This window comes from Echinops telfairi, unplaced genomic scaffold (genome assembly GCF_000313985.2).
Source record: "Echinops telfairi isolate 266 unplaced genomic scaffold, ASM31398v2 ScPeMD7_1713;HRSCAF=2227, whole genome shotgun sequence".
In the NCBI taxonomy this organism is placed as follows: Eukaryota; Metazoa; Chordata; class Mammalia; order Afrosoricida; family Tenrecidae; genus Echinops; species Echinops telfairi.
This window is the reverse complement of record NW_022105611.1, coordinates 7,878,676-7,895,106: the sequence shown is the minus strand read 5'-3', so window position 1 is coordinate 7,895,106 and position 16,431 is coordinate 7,878,676. Positions and strand designations below refer to the sequence as shown.

At 38.8% G+C, this 16,431-nt stretch overlaps 2 protein-coding genes across 9 annotated transcripts in view; one reads left to right on the top strand and one right to left on the bottom strand.

Moving 5' to 3' along the window:
- Positions 1 to 5,406, top strand: part of TMEM126A (transmembrane protein 126A) — an 8,139-nt gene extending 2,733 nt beyond the window's left edge. For 2 of the 4 annotated variants that reach the window (XM_045293208.1, XM_045293209.1), the window contains exons 2-6: positions 488 to 571; positions 1,339 to 1,438; positions 3,070 to 3,263; positions 4,430 to 4,544; positions 5,175 to 5,406. In XM_045293208.1, coding sequence (XP_045149143.1) covers positions 1,347 to 1,438; positions 3,070 to 3,263; positions 4,430 to 4,544; positions 5,175 to 5,367 — 594 coding nt within the window. In that variant the 5' untranslated portion in view covers positions 488 to 571; positions 1,339 to 1,346 and the 3' untranslated portion in view covers positions 5,368 to 5,406. The remainder of the gene's footprint in view (positions 1 to 487; positions 572 to 1,338; positions 1,439 to 3,069; positions 3,264 to 4,429; positions 4,545 to 5,174) is intronic. The other 2 variants (XM_004708946.2, XM_045293210.1) reach the window with 1 other exon arrangement.
- A 3,616-nt stretch (positions 5,407 to 9,022) lies between these two features.
- On the bottom strand, positions 9,023 to 14,455 carry CREBZF (CREB/ATF bZIP transcription factor). 5 transcript variants are annotated; one of them, XR_006680350.1, is made up of 4 exons: positions 13,294 to 14,455; positions 13,009 to 13,086; positions 11,876 to 11,946; positions 9,023 to 10,126 (listed from the first exon to the last, which is right to left on the bottom strand). XR_006680350.1 is itself a non-coding variant. In XM_004708869.3 (2 exons), the coding sequence occupies exons 1-2, from the start codon at positions 14,367 to 14,369 to the stop codon at positions 13,071 to 13,073; spliced, it is 1,092 nt and encodes a 363-aa protein (XP_004708926.2). In that variant the 5' UTR covers positions 14,370 to 14,455; the 3' UTR covers positions 9,023 to 13,070. The 5 variants fall into 5 exon arrangements, 1 of the variants encoding a protein (XP_004708926.2); XR_006680349.1 differs by having other exon boundaries at positions 11,876 to 13,086; XR_006680348.1 differs by having other exon boundaries at positions 9,023 to 11,946.
- Positions 14,456 to 16,431: the final 1,976 nt, after the last annotated feature.

Here is a 16,431-nt window from a genome sequence, read left to right as displayed (position 1 = left end):
CCCCGCCCCCTCCTGCTATTGCTACTCGTGATTGGTCCTGAGGGTTTTATCTGTCTTGGGGTCATGACGGTGCATTTAAGAACTACAGGAAAGCTGTATATTTCATCAGTACTATATGGCCTGGATGGCTCGTATGTTTCTTGTTCCTTCTGTGAGGGGATGTCCAATTATGGGCTTTGGGTCTCCACTACATCGTCCCCATCATTCACATCGATAAGATTTTTTTTGTTTGGGGTCTTTACCTGCTACCTGATCCCTTCGACACCTCATGACTAATTTTTTTTTTAAGATTTACTGTCTGAATACTGACTACCATTGCCCTAAACTATAGGCATCCTCTAACTGCGGCCCGCAGGCCACATGCAGCCCACCACGGACATTTATCCGGCCTGGCGGTTGTTTTTGCCCCATTTTGTTTTTTTACTTCAAAATAAGGTATGTGCAGTGTGCCTAAGAATTTGCTCAGTTTTTTTTTTTTAAACAATAGTCCGGCCCTCCAACGGATCTGGAGGGACATTGAACTGGCCCCGTCTAAAAAGTTTGAGGACCCCTGCGTGCTGTTTACAACCCTGTAAGTACAAAATTATTTTCCAAAGTGGTTGTGCCACTCCACACTTCCACCATCAGCACGTTTCACTTGTCCTAAGGTGCTGGCTAATAATTGAAGTTGCCATGTTTTGATTTTAATCAAAACTATACCCTGGTGGTATAGTGGATTATGAGTTGGGCTTGCAAAATGCAAGGTCAGCCATTTGAAACCACTACCGTTCCCAGGGAGAAATATGAGTCTTCTTATTGTTGAAGAGTCTCCGACACCCATAGGGGTAGTTCTATCCTGTGCTAGATGGTAACTGAGTCTCTTGACTCCAGGGCAGTCAGTGAATGAGTTGGCTTATGGGTATAAGTATTTCAGAGTTTAATTTCCTGATTACAGTGAAACTGAGAATATTCCCGTATTGACTGAAGTCAACAAATTGACTTATACACGCAGAAATTTTTATTTAATTCTAGGTACTAATTCTTTGTCAGTTGTATTGCAAACATTTTCTCCCACACTAGCTTATCTTTATGGTATCCATTTAACATAGTTTATTAATTTTAATTAGTTTTTATTCATCTTTAATTTTAGTACTATTTGCAAATTAAATAATTTTTAAGATTATGAAGATACTTGTAATATTAGCTTTTTTACTTTTCATGCCTGGTTCTTATTTTTACTTAGAATAATCTAGGCAGGGGCGAGGTGAGTATGGAGTCTATGCATTTTTTTTTTAATTGTGAACAGAAATCAAATTTTCTACAGACATATTTTAAAAGTGTTTTTTTTTTCCTTTTAAGGCTTCAAGATGGAAAATCATGACCCAGATGATACTATGAAGGGAACCTCAAGTATTAGTTTTATAAACAGAAAAATTAACCAACTTCCAGATGTAGAAAAGTAAGATACTAATTTAAAATTACCATTTGCCAGGTAGATCTTAATCATTGATGTCATTGAATCTCAAAATTTATTTGGCTTTAGTACAAATAATACGGTTTGTCGGGAAGAAATTAAGCAGAGGTAAACCATTTTTCTTAAGATCACAGAACAATTGTCTAGAATGCTAGAATGCCCATCATTGGACATATCTAATTAATGATGGCTCAGTTTTCCATTTAATTAGCAGTGCAGTAAAATGTAAATATTGATGGCTCAATTTAATTCTTAAGATAACAAATTAAACTATTTCATACTTCTTGGTCTAAAAGTGGATTGTAGAAAACAGCTAGATCAAGGGTTTTTGAGAATCGTAAGTGAAGGATCTGTAGGGGACATGCTGGTCTTTGAAAACAACATAAGCAACTGCATGTACTTCCACACAATGTCCTTAGATCTCAAAGCCAAGTAGGTTGCATTTAAAGCAAAAAGCAGAGCCATAAAGATGAAACCAGCTGGTAGATGCAGGGAACAGCTTGTGTATGACTATGACATAGGACAGTGAAGTCTGTCAAAGAGCCAGTATACCTGAAGTGCAAGGGAACGGAATATGGTTCAAAGAACTGAAGGAGTTTTGAAGGGACTGATGTAATCCAGATAACATTTTTAGATAACATTCCGGCTATTTTATGGGAAATAGTTTGAAAGTAGAGAAAGGAAGTAGGGAGACCAATAGAAAAAATGGCATAGTAATCCTAGTGGGTGGTAATGGTAAGGTGGAGGCGGTTGAGATAAAAAGAAAACTCGTTTTCTCAAATATACTTCAGAAGTATTCTTTCTTCAGAAATAAACACACTATAAATCCAATCTTGCTTCCACATATCTGAAGAACCAAAAGCAGTATCAAGAAATTGGTGAGATTTTATAAGCTGTAAATCTCCCCCACCCATCTAAATACACTTTTAATTTCCTGTAACAGGTAACAAACATGCTTAAAAAGGGCCTGTTGTCCATGTTCCCAGGACAGCAATGTAGGACGAACCGGAGGCTGACCCCCAAATAGAGTAGATGGTTACAAAAGCAGCCTTTATCACTGGAACCTGCACCCGAGAACGCAACCATGGTGGAGCTGGAACTCCACTTTTATGGGTCTGGAAGTAATAAATTGCTCCCCAACTTATCTGAAATGGTACTTTAACGAGACAAAAGACAGTAGTAGCTCCTTACCTTTGCTGTGTTTTTTCCTACTCTTTCCCATTTTTATACCCTGGTTCTCCTAAATTGGAGTCTTTACTCTTTCTTGTATTATCAAATAGTATGTCTAATAGTTATTTCAACTTAACTGTATGACTTTACCTCTTTTTCTGAATGACAGAATTTCATGCAGCATACATTTTATTGTCACGTTAAATTTAGTTTATTATCTAGTTATTGGGAGAACTTGTTAGACTCATCTCTAGAATCTAAACATAGTAACCAAAATTTAAAGCCTTTTAAAAATCTGTATTTAAAAGTGACTTAGTTTTATGGTCTATGAAAGATATATGCTATACCCAGTTAATCAAGTCCTGATAAAATCTATAAAATGTTAAGGTGGAGGGTCCTACCCATAAAAAAGAACCAAGTCATAAAAATGTTTTTCTTCCCCACAGGAATCTACTTGAACATGGATCAACATATGTTGGACTTAATGCTGCTTTCTCTGGCCTGATAGCAAACAGTCTTTTTCGCCGTGCCTTAAATGTGACACAGGCTCGGATAGCTTCTGGCTTACCAATGGCGGTGATTCCATTTCTTACAGCAGATTTAACTTACAAAGCATTTGTAAATCTTCCTTTGAGTGCAGGTATATTACACTTGTATTATAATTTTGCTTTCCGACTTACTTAACACATCATATCACGTAGCCTTGTAAAATGTTATATTGAACCATAGGAGCATTTCAAAGTAGAGTGGGAACTCCTAACAGCAGTCTAACAGTAAAGATGAACAGTATTTCTATTTTCTTTGTTGTGTTCATTTTGAGTAAGATGTGTTTAGGAATCTTTCTTTTTTTTTAATCTAGCTGCCCTAAGTTTTTAAAACTTTGTATTTTATAGAGAACGGTTTTAAAGTGTAAAAAACCCAAACTTTTTATAAGGCTTAAAAATCCTTCAAATACTAAATCCATATATAATGACTTTTTGGGAAAAATTACTATATGCCAAGTGCTTTGAATATAATCATGAAGTATTCTGATTTCAAGTAATAAAAGTTATACGGGGACTGAAGGGGGTTCTTCCTAAATTCTTTTCTGGTCAATACTGCTCTGGATTGGCTCAATTTGATTCAATAACTTGTTAGCAAATATTTTTATGATTAAGGAAAACATTGCCCAATGAACAGACTGGCGTCAATTTTCTTATGTCTTATACATATTTTAAAGATCCCTGGTGACAGTGGGCTTAAGCTCTGGGCTCGAGGCTGGCCGAAGCTTCTGTTCCAATAAAGATGTCGTCCTAGAAACCCCAAGAGGCAGTTTTAATTTGTCCCAGAAGGTTGCTACAAGTCAGAATTGACTTGATGGCAGTATGTTTGCAGTTTTTTATTTTAACTCATTTTGGAATTAAATTTTTATGAAGTCAGAGAATATAAAAATATATGCTATAAAATTACAAAATATCAAATGTAAATAAGCTTATCCCAAGAATGATCTCACGGGTTAACAAAGTCTGAAAGGCAGAAATACTAGTTCAGGCTGCCCAAGAAGACAACTCGAAAAGGTTACCAGCTAAACCCCTAAGAGCATATTTTAAGTGCAGAATCAGAAAACTTTAGTCCTACTTTGGCTACTTTTGCTTACTCATAAATGCTACTTGTACCTTTTAGCATGCCTTGAAGAATTGCACTTACTGTATGTTTATACTTTTGCATAGTGTATTGACTCATAGGAACATCAAGATCTATGAAAATAGAGTCCATGTGTTGTTTTCTTGACTACCCTGATCATTTCCAAAACTTACTATTTCCTAGGTCATCTGAACTGTGAAACTTGCACTGTAATACGGGGTGGACTGGTCGGTCTTGTTCTTGGTGGTCTTTATCCTGTTTTCTTGGCTATACCCATCAATGGTGGCCTAGCAGCCAGGTGACAAGTTTTGTTTCCTCTTCGTCATTGAAAAACTAACTACATGAACAAATTAAAATAGCAAATATGTTAACATTTTAAAGCATGTTAGACCCAAGCAATCCACTTTATATGAAAGACCTAACATTTTTCCCCTATCAGTAATCAAGTGTTACTTCTCAAGTATTTATAAAGGTAGAGAACTTACACTTTGTGTAGTTCAGGCCATTAACATTAACCTGGATTAAATGCCCCTAACTAATAGGCCTAGTGTGAAAGCTCACAAGACCATGCTTTGTCCTCCTGTAAAGATTTACTCTAGAACACCCACGGGGGCCTTCCTATCAGGTCTCTGGCAGTGAGATTTTTGAGTTTGTGTGAAAGCTGTATGAATTGAGTATGTCCACCAAAATAGTTTCCCAAAAAGAAAAAGCTAGATGTAGCCTAGCCTCCTTCTACAAAATGATTGTGTCTATGCTCTGTGAACTCTTCCACATCAAGCAATCTGTGCTTTATTAACCTTGAGGTGAATGAATGAAACAAAGGGCACCTTTTAGAAATACACGGAACCAGCTTTAGCTTTCAAAATTAACCTATATTATACATAACGATACAAACTTTCAGATGAATTATCTCAATGTTTTCTTACAGGTATGAATCAGCCCTGCTACCAGAGAAAGGAAGTATCTTAACCTACTGGATCAGAATGTCTAAGCCTGTCTTTAGAAAGATGGTGTTTCCCATTTTGCTCCAGACCATGTTTGCAGCATACCTAGGGTCTAGACAATATAAGCTGCTTCTAAAAGCCCTTCAGTTACCAGAACCTGTCTTAGATACTCCCTGATGTAAAACATGTACACAAAAATAAAGTAGTAAAAATAAATTTATGTGAAGATTTATCATTTATTATGTAACTTATAATTATTCTGGGCCTTACAACAAAAGGCTACAAATGACAAAAGGCCAAATCCCAGTAAAGGCTGCCCATTACTGTCTCTTCCATCTGGCTCATTCCACTTCTTCCCATTAATCGTTTGGGCTAAAGGAAAAGCACTATATAACCATTTTCACCTTTGGCCTCCGTAAGGCAAACAGGTATGAAAATAGAAGCAAGCGTTGAACCAGAAGTTATCAGCCCATAGAATCTTTGAACCAAATCCTCTTTCTACACCAGAGTTGCCATGACTCCGAGTAGTCCTGAGGAACAGAGCTGCTCCATAAGGTTTCCAAGGCTGTTGATCCTTCATAATAGATGAGTGTCCCTTCTCCCATGGAACAGCTTTGGTTCACCTAGTGGCTATTTACGGTAACCACTGCCCCACTAAGGGATCCTATTCCTCCAGAGAAGGGGATTCAAGCTCACCTGAAGTTCTGATTCACAGCTGTCAACTCCCAACAGTAACTGCAGCCCTGAAAAACTGATGATGCAGCTAATAAAAAAGATGAGCCTTTTTGTGGTTGCTTTTATCATGCTTTTTGGCCCTCATTGGATACATTACTGTCCTCAAACTATGGCCTGCAGGCCACATGCCCGTCAAGGACATTTATCCGGCCTGCTTTTGTCCTGTTATTTTTTAACTTCAAAATAAGGTATGTGCAGTGTGCATAGTAATTTGTTCAGTTTTTTTTAAAACTATAGTCTGGCCCTCCAACAGGTCTGAGGGACAGTGAACTGGCCCCCCGTTTAAGAAGTTTGAGAACCCCTGCTAGTATTTTAGTTGTTTAACAACCCTTTAGACACTCTGATGCCAAGTATCTTTTTTCTATTCCTTCTAGTTTTGCTTATAAAATACCTACTTGGTTCATTTCTTGAGATTTTTTAGTGACTGATTATATTCCTCTATCTAAAATTTCTCATGTTTTGAAACCATTGTGCATGGACAGCATCTTGGCCAGTACTAATTGAACTTTCTAGGGTAATAGAATGTTTTCTTACCTGCACTGCCCATGTGGTAATGGTATCCATTAGCCACAATTGGCTAAGCACTTGATATGTGTCTACTGCAACTGAATTGTTAGCAATACAATGGCTACTTTTTAGACAGCACGTCTAGACCAACACTGTCTCAAGAATGTATATATACATCATCCCAGAAACTCATGGAATTGACTCAACAGGAAGAGCAATGGTTGGGATTTTTCTTCATCACAGCAAAAGTAGGTGCTATTCAAGACCACATTAAAAAAGTCATTGAAAAACATCTTACAACGTCCTCCAATTGTAGTGACATACATCTTAAGTAATCTTACACTATTAAAAACATGAGAATTTAGCCCACTACCTAAAAAAAAGGGAGCTTCAGGAATGAATAGGCTTCAGGTCTCTTGGACAAAAAATGCTAAGGATTTAAAATTTAGGTCAAGCTTTACAGGAAATATGCTATCACTATTGCTTTTCAGAAGACACATCAAATGAACTTAGAAATGATGCCAACTATGCAGAAAAAATCTGTGTCTACAAAAGACTGACAGGAAATACGACACAGGAGAATGTCTACTGTGGACAGAGAGAAAAAGGCCAGGCTCTTAATAACAATCCATACATCAATTGTTATCAAGTATATTTATACATGAGTTGCCATCATTATTTTTTAGACATTTACTTTCTATTTGAGCCCTTGGTATCAGCTCCTTTTCCCCCCTCCCCAGCTTCATTGTTCTGTTCTCAAAATTCAAAGGACATGAAAACGAACACAATTTAAGTCACTCAACAATGGTGAAACTGCCATTTTGACATGGTGTAAATCTAACACAGAATCCTTTGAGGAAGGATTAAAGAGAAACACCGCTTCCAGAAGTATGTAGCCCTCAATGAAAAGGGTATGCTAAAAAATTAATACAGGTTTCTAAATTTGTAGCAGTACTTTTCAACTTACTCTCATATTTATGTTCACCACCACTGTATTATCTAATACATACATACTGTGGCCTGAATTGGCTTCTACCTGGTATTTCTTATACCATTTACTTCAATGAGTAAAAATGGGCAACCTAAGTGATAAAGCATGTTATCTGAGATCTGTTGCTACAAATAGAAAATACCTTCAAAATGCTCAACCAGACAATGCTACAGTAACTCATGAGTGAATTTTACATGTTGGGTTCCATTAAGAGGCTTTCAAAAATTAGTGGGGGGAAAATGGAATGGAAATACAGAATTTCCAAACATTTTGAAGCCCCTGGGTTTACTAAAATTTTGGGTAGATATGAACCCACTATGACTTGCATTATAACTTAAAAGAAGGTTTTAGTCATCTGTGGTTAAAGAATAGTGCTTAATTCAGTCTGGAAAATAAAGTTTAGTATTTCAACCCAGTCACAATAGCCTATCTAAATTTGTCTTTTACAACTTACTTCATAGTTTTCTTTTATTGAAAAGTAGATGTTCATATGTTTAAATAGTATTAACTTATATGCCCCAAACTATAGTGGTCTAAGAAACTGTCTTCAGTAGCTATATAGGAAATAATTGGAAGATACATTCTAAACAAAGTTGTGGTACAAACAAAACATGAGTCTTTAAATATTAAATAGAACTATAAAGCCATTTACAACACTATTAGTAGCAAGAATTTTATGGGAATTAAACACGTATTTAATTTTGGGTCCAAAACAACTACAAAATTATTTTATAGCTCTGTACTACGTCCTTGAGACAAAATGGTTCTACGCCAGCACCCCTAATTGTACATAATTGTACATACTGAGGAAATGTAAATAGGTAAAAAATACTACCATCAGGAACCAAAGTAATAAAAAAGGCAAGTTAGTTTTTTCCTATTAATATATAATCTGAAAAAAAATTAAATTATTTATACAAAAGGGAGTTTCATAAAGTCCATGGAGAAAAACGAAATTGAGAACTTCCCCAAACTTTTTAAAACTCCTTAATATTTATGTTCCTAATGATAAATCAATTTTACTCTCTGAACAAAATTAAATAACCTCCAATTAAGTTCTTTTGTACTTCAAAACTGAATGTAAATTTTATATTATACATCACTAAGAGGAAAGTAACCGAGTATGAGAGCAGAAAAGTATATAAAAGAATTCAAATACATAAAAAATACTGTACTGACCATACAAAACACTTAAGTTTCTAAAGGAAAACATCCCTTAGGTGCCTGGTCTCAAAGGTTAACAACCTACATAATTAAGATTTTGGGACAGTCTAACTATGAGAGTGGGTAGGGAGAGAATCAGTATCTTATTGGAAATATCTTAATAGCAATTTAATTTAGAAGAACCATGAGTTTATTTTTGAAATTTGACTAAATCAACAAACTTAAACTACCTTCAAAATACTCAACTTGACAATACTATATTTAGAAAAGCAATTACTCAGCAGTGAATTTCACAATGTTCTACAATAACAGTAGTTAGGGTGGCCAAATGATGGTGGTTGTAGAATCACACACAGCTACACTATAGGAATAGCAAGCCACTAAATACGGTCCAGTGGGAACGTTCCTTGCTCCCTGGCATTAAACATACTCAGATTACAAGAAACTGAATGAATTTATTAAGTTTCATATCATATCGTATAATAACCAACTATATGTATGATGAAATAATTCTGGAAAGAGCTACCTTCTCACATTTCTGTCATTTGCATACTTCCCAAATGAGTCAGTAACATAAAATGACTTAGGCTAAACTAGATGAAAAAAATTATATTAATCCAAAGAAAATGAAATAAAATAATCCAGAGTAATTGGGTAAGTTTTTTCACTCATTAAGCTGGAGAAATAGTTCAATTAGGTAAAATCACCATCCACCACACACAAAAGTCACTCCCATCATCCAGAATACTAAAGGCCTTAAACAACTCCAGATGCATTTTTATATTAATCAGCAGCCAATGTGCCATTCATTAAAAACCTCTAGTCACAAAACAGCGTCAAGTACTTGGAGAAAGCTGAATAAGACCTCAGAATCCATGCATCCTGGTATTTCCCTGAAATGCAATTAACTCCACCAACACATAGCGAACCATAATTGATTTTTTTCAAAGATACACAAAGAAATCAATTCTTCTGATTATAAGGATACCCTTTAGAGTTAAGAACTTTACATTAACTTTTATATTCTACTTGGCAAAAGTGTCTACTTCAAATTAGCTCTCATGTTCCAGGAATAAATACAAATTCATGGTATGCCTTCTGCTCACTGATGCCCTGTTTATGTAATTTGAGTCCACTAAATATAATTCCATTGAATGTCCTTGATAATGTAAAAAAAAAAAAATCTAATATTCATCGAAGAAATACTAGCATTCTCTTCTCCAATGGATGATACAATTTTGGTTAAGTATGCAGAGAACTGAGAATCAATCCCATGAATGGAAAAAAAGTCTAATTTTGTTCCAAAATTTAGTCTCATGTATTTCTATTAAGTCTTTCAAGGATCCCAGAGAATCTTTTCATATCTCCATTTCTGAAAAGTGAAATCAGTATAGAAGTAATTTGGGAACTTGAAAATGGCATTTTTTTCAGCAGATGCCAAATTTTTGACCGACATGGCTCCCACAATTACTTTGTTACCATCAGTCCAGTCAGTTAACAGGTTGTAGGAAAAGATTCGTTTTTGCAGACACTGCTAAGCTGTTTAAAGAGAAGAAAGAGAGATTAATATCGTGATTATAAAATGCACAATATTTAATTAAAATATTTTGAACACTTTCGGGTGGTTTTTGTCAGTAGTGTGACTCCACTTTACAGATGTAGATTTTTCAGTTAAGTCAGGTAAAGGAAGTACAGATATAGTAGGTCAGTGATAGAAATAGGTCAACATGATGTGTTAGAGTTCAATTAATGTATGAATTCCTGCCACTATTAGCAAACAAGTATTAAAAAGCAGAATCTTTTGTTCTGTATCATTTTACCATTCGGCACGTAAAGCCTAGGCACAACAGAAAAAAGCACTAAACTTCATCCATTAGAGACCAAAACCTGCAATTTTCAGAATAATCTAGTCTAGAAACCTGCTTTATCCAAAGAACTAATCATTCAAAGCACACTTTTCTAAAAACAGTAAGACAACAGTTTCATATTAGTCATAACCTTTTTAATTAACAAGTAGTGAATAAGACACTTTAAGATAATTGTTTACTACATACTGAAATAAACAGATCTGTTATAAATTCAGAAACCCAAACATTTACAATAAAATGTGCTTCCACATAAATATTACCAAATGTATTTAAAGCCCCTATTAGACAGGTCCTATGTACATGCAATTACCATGTGAAAACAAGACCATGAGGTTGATGCAAAAATGACAAAAATCACTGTCACCAAAATTGGAGGAAAAAAAGAGTGAAATGGAAACAAAGACAGCTAATAATAAAACATAAGGAACCTAACAAAGCAGCTTTAAAAAATAGGCCATACTAAACTTTCCATTTTCAAAAGTTTTGAATCAAGTATTTCCAAAATCTGTCATTTATAAAATGACATTCTAATAACCTACACTTGGAATTTCAAAGCATCTCAACTTAAAAAGTTTTGACTACTACTTCCCCTGGTCCCAAACTACAAAGAAATCAGGAAAAGAATTGACGATTAGAAACAAAATATTCCAAGGTAATGTCCAATTTTTATAAAAAACACACTGCCTCCAGAACCTTTTAAGACCCATCAATCCACAATCAGCATTAATAACAATCATTTGTTGCCTATTTTCATCCATTATGTTTCAATATCACGTTAGAGATGAATAAATTCTTTGAGCCCATAAACTGAAAGAGCAACAAACCTGGTTTTATTACACCATATTTTTTGTCATTGATACTGCACAAAATTATATACAAAGAATTATATACAAAATGTTCAAGTATTAGTTAAATTTCAATTCAAGACTTCTCTTTCAAAAAGCTACATTTAACATATTCCATAAAGAGCACAAATTAGTCATTTCAAATAATTTCTCCAACTACTTTTGGTTTATATATATAATTCAGTAGGCACTAAAAATCCATGCAGCTGCATTGTGAGGGGCTTGCTCCTGCACTTAGGTATAAGCAGGTTCATCACTCCAGGTTGTGAGTCTGGCTATTACACATTCACGTTCAAGTGCAGTAGATGATTTCACGAAATATGTTGTGATGCACTGGAAAACCAGAGACCAATTTAGGCCTCAAATCTTTTTTGTCTAGCAACAAAACAGTTACAGTTGTGCAAGAACAAGGATTCCATTTTCATAACCAAGTAACAACAAAATAAAACCTTTTATGTGTAAGACAGCTTACATCTTTGGACTGCTGGAAAATACTTCTCTTTTATGAACATTTTAAAAAATAAAAGACAGCAGAAGCCCTGATATTACCTCTTTTTCCTCATTTCTTATACTACCTTTTAAAATAAAGCAGGAAATGTGGCCAGCAGCTGGTCCCGTGTCTCTTCTGCCCCAACAGCTGTATCCACTTTAGCACAAAGAAAAACAAGGGTGCTAAATATGTATATACTTTATCAAACAGTGACGTTTCACAAAGAATTTCTATCTCTTACACTAAAGGATTTAAGTCAGTTTGTACAGCTGGTCAATAAGTAGAGGAGTACTTCAAAGACTTTTCCATCTTTGGAAAACCATGTCATATTATGTCACTGGAGTGGTTAGAACCTCTCAGTGCTTTATGTTAATTTCAACAGGGGAAATTATTTTGAAATAAGATTCTTTGTGAAGCCTCACTTTACACTTTTTTTCATTCACATTTCACAATCTTTATTATAATTTAGTCATACATACATAAATTTAACCTAAAAATTTAATACATCAAAAGTAAAAATATTCAACAATTTAATCATACTCAGTGATAGGGTAATCACTGCGCTGGTCATCATAGAAATATTTCGTTAACCATTCTTATTCCTCCTCCAATTAACTAACACGCAGAAGTCTGGTATGCCTATCAACTTCCAATCTCTCTCAAAGCGAAAGATTAAATTTTGTTAATCTGAACAGAATGGATTTGCATATCTTCTGAAAAACTGAACACATTCTTGAATATTTAAGATTTCTCTCATCTCCAGTAAAATAACTAATACATTTGTGCATGCCCCAGATATTGATAGTCAACCTCTGAAAAGTTGCTCTGAAAGTGGAATTCCAATGTGCACTTTGTACAACTGGAAGTTCCATTCAACTTCACCTGTGTCACTGTATCCAAACTGTATCTCTATAAGCAGGTTTCAGTGTACAGTTGGAACCGATGTCATCCAAGGCCATGTCCACACTGGGGACAGAAGAGCTAGGTACATGCAAGTTTGAACAAGGGGACACATTAACAGCTATTTCAGCATCTTCAAGACATTATAGACCAGCACAAGTCTGTTTCCAGGGTGGACAGGGCCCAAATTAGATTTCCCCTCCCATCTTCCCAAAACGGAAAGAAAAAAAAAAAATCACACACACATATTGAGATGTTGCCCATAAAAGTAGACTAAGCAGCAGAGCATGAGCGTTACGTGAAGAGATGGATCCTTACCAGGTTGTCAGGCGGGAACGACTGTTCTGTAACCCCTACAACGGAGCCTGGCAGGAAGGAAATCACCTAAAAAAGAAACTGTCAGAGAGATTTAATAGTCACATGTTATCATTAGGAGTTGGTTACAGTGTCATTCATGCTCTTAGCTAAACACTTAAAGGACTCAATATTACTTTTCCTCCTCTGACATGTGTCCGGTGAAGATGTCCCACTAAGGTGTGTTACATGGTGTAAGGGAGTTGAAAGGGGTAACACGCGGATAAAGAGCAGATTACTTGACCCTACATTTTAAGAGAAGACGACGCCTTCCGGGCGCACGCCGAGCAGAACTCCACCGACACCTTATCCTTGTCCACATGGAGACACACTCCTCCCGCCGAGTCGTCCTCTTCCAGCAGGTCCGGCTGCTGCTGCTGCTGCTGCTGCTTGCCCACCGGCAGGGCGTAGTCATGGTCGCCGGCGGGCGAGTCTCGGAAGAGAGAGGTGGTCAGTCGCAGTCCCACGCCGCTCAGCCGGCTCAGCAGGCGAGCCAGGCCCGTCTCGTTGGCGAGCACGGCCCGCAGGTAGCGACTCTCCTCCTGCAGCGCTTGCACGCGCTTGCCCAGCTCCCGGTTCTCGGCCCGCAGCTCCTGGTTCTCGGCCGCCAGCCCCCGGACGCGACTCTCCAGCCCCATCACGTACTCCTTCTTCTTCAGCCGATTGAGGCGGGCAGCGGCCGCCGCCGCCTTCCGCGGACTCTTGGTCGCCGCCTGGTGGTTGTCGTTGCCGCTGCCGCCGCCCGCGCCGCAGCCGCCGCCGCCCGGGGACTTCCTCCGCCTCTTTTCGCCGCTGCCGCCGTCGCTGCCGCCGATCCCATTCAACAGCCTCTGCAGCAGGTCGGAAAAGCGCTGCATCTCGGCGGCGGCGGCCTCGTCGTCATCGTCCCCTCGCCACAGGCCACCGCTTTCCGAGCCGCCGCCGGACGAAGAGAGAGGCCCGGGTGAGCTCAGCCCGGGCTCCAGGTGCCAGTCCGGCTGCCGGGGGTCCAGCAGGTCGGCCAGTTCCAGCCCGGACAGAAAGTCCATGTCCTCCGACTCTTCCCCCGGGACGCCGGCGATCGCCTCCTCCTCCTCCATCTCCTCGGGCGAAGGCGCACGCACGGCCACGCCGCCGCCGCGGCTCCCCCTCCCGGCCTCCAGCTCGCCCTCGTCGCCGTGCGGCTGGCTGCCGCCGGGAGAGCCGGCCTCCGCCCTCTCCTCCTCCGCGGCCGCCCGGGTCAGGTCGGGAGGGAGCGAGCAGGCAGCGGCCGGCGCCGGGCTCTCGCTGCGGGCCGGAGAGTCACTGCCCGAGGCCGCCAGCAGCTTCGTCAGGCTATGCCTCATGGGGCCCCGCGGAGGGCCCACGTAGGCCCCGGCCCCTCAGACCGGGCCTCGCGGGCCCCACGGACCCCAGGCCCCAGCGTGGACAGCCGGGGCGCTGGCCGGACGAAAAGAAGGGGGGAGAGCCCGGTGTCGTCCCGCCTCACTTGGCCGTCGACCCCCCGCGCCAGGGCGGGGGGAAAATGAGAGAAACAAGCGGCGAGGCCCAGCGATGACTCGGCCGCGCCACCCAGACAACGGCCTGGCCGGAAGTCGGTCGATCGCGCCCAGCCCCTCCCACTGCGTTTCGCGCGCCTCCAGGCTCTGGTGTCGCGAGAGTTCACTGCTCCGGAGCGGGATTCACTTCAGGGCTCCAGTGATGTCATCGAAACAGCGGCAAAAATAACAAACCTCAGATTGAGTGAACAGGGACTCGAACTGCCCTACCCTTACTTTTTAACCCTCTGCAGTCAACTTTCTACTCCCAATGTTCTCATTCTCGTTTAGGATTTATCTTCTAGATACCAAAATTATGAATTACCTTCAGTAGTGCTAGGAAACTGAGGCCCAGATGGACACAATTGAAAAACCTTGGCAAACCTTGATTGGCAAGACGCGTTAACCGTTCAGTTGGCTTAAAGTTGACTCTTAATCCCACCCAAAAGTAAATTAGTCTTTGCCAGTGTTGCCTGAGAAATCAATTCTAAACCTTTGCTGCTGGTGGTCAGACTCATAGCGGCGCTATGTAGAACAGAACACAACACAACCGGGTCCAGCGCCAGTCTTAAAATAGTTACTATGTTTGAATCCTTCTTTTGCAGCCGGTATGTCAATGCACTTTGGATTAAGTAGTTCAAGTGCTTTGATTGTTTTTAAATTGCCAGAATGAGGGAGTCCACGGGGCTGTTGAAGGAACATGATTCAGTCACGTTAACATTAACTAATGGTTAATTTTCTATCACCTCCTCATCAAAAACCTTTTTGTAACTAGCCTGCATTAAGCCTTTTTTGTTTTTTTAAGAAAATCAAATAGTCTTCATAGGTGCACTCAGATTAACTATTCAAATAAACCCTATATCCACTAATTCCTTTGTGCTTTGATTTTGTTTTTTTATTTAACTTTAGTTGTCCTGAATTGTTCTGAAATGTAAGACAGAACCAGATCATTCTTGGAATTACTCCTTCATCCTTCCCTTTATAAAGCAAGATCTTTTTACTCAAACACTAAAGAGTTCAAAAAATTGTTTCATTTTTACCCATTGTTTTGTTCTGAAATTTTCTGAATGTATGGAAACAGAAAAGATGAAAAAATAGTTTAGCATCCACTTTGATTCAACAGTAGAACGAAATGGTCAGATTTAGTAATTGTTAGCATTAGGCTATATTTGTTTTGTTTTTTAATAATTAAATCATTTTATTGGGGGCTTGTACAACTCTTATCACAATCCACACATACACCAATTGTGTTATTTTTGTACATTTGCTTCCCTCATCATTCTCAAAACATTTGCTTTATACTTGAGCCCCTGGTATTCGCTCCTCATTTTTCCCCTCCCTCTCCACTCCCCCTTCCCCCATGAACCCTTGATAATTTATAAATTATTATTATTTTGTCATATCTTACACTGTCGATATCTTCCTTCACCCACTTCTCCGCTGTCCGTCCCCCAGGGAGGAGGTTTATATGTAGATCCTTGTAATCTGTTACCCCCTTCTCCCTCACCTTCCCTCCACCCTCCCAGTATTGCCACTCTCATCACTGGTCCTAAGGGATCATCTGTTCTGGATTCCCTGTGTTTCCAGTTCCTCTCTGTACCAGTGTACATCCTCTAGTCCAGCCGAATTTGTAAGGTAGAATTGGGATCACGATAGTGGAGGGGAGGAAGCATTCAAGAACTAGAGGAAAATTGTATGTTTCATCATTGCTACACTGCACCCTATTAATGTTTGTAAATATAACTGTCCCACAAATCATCCCAACACAACTCACTCCCAAAGATTTCAGCAAGGTTATTTTCCTTCATAAATATTCTTATTATCAATTCCAATTTTTAGTCAATCAAATTTTCTCAATGGATTTTGGGTT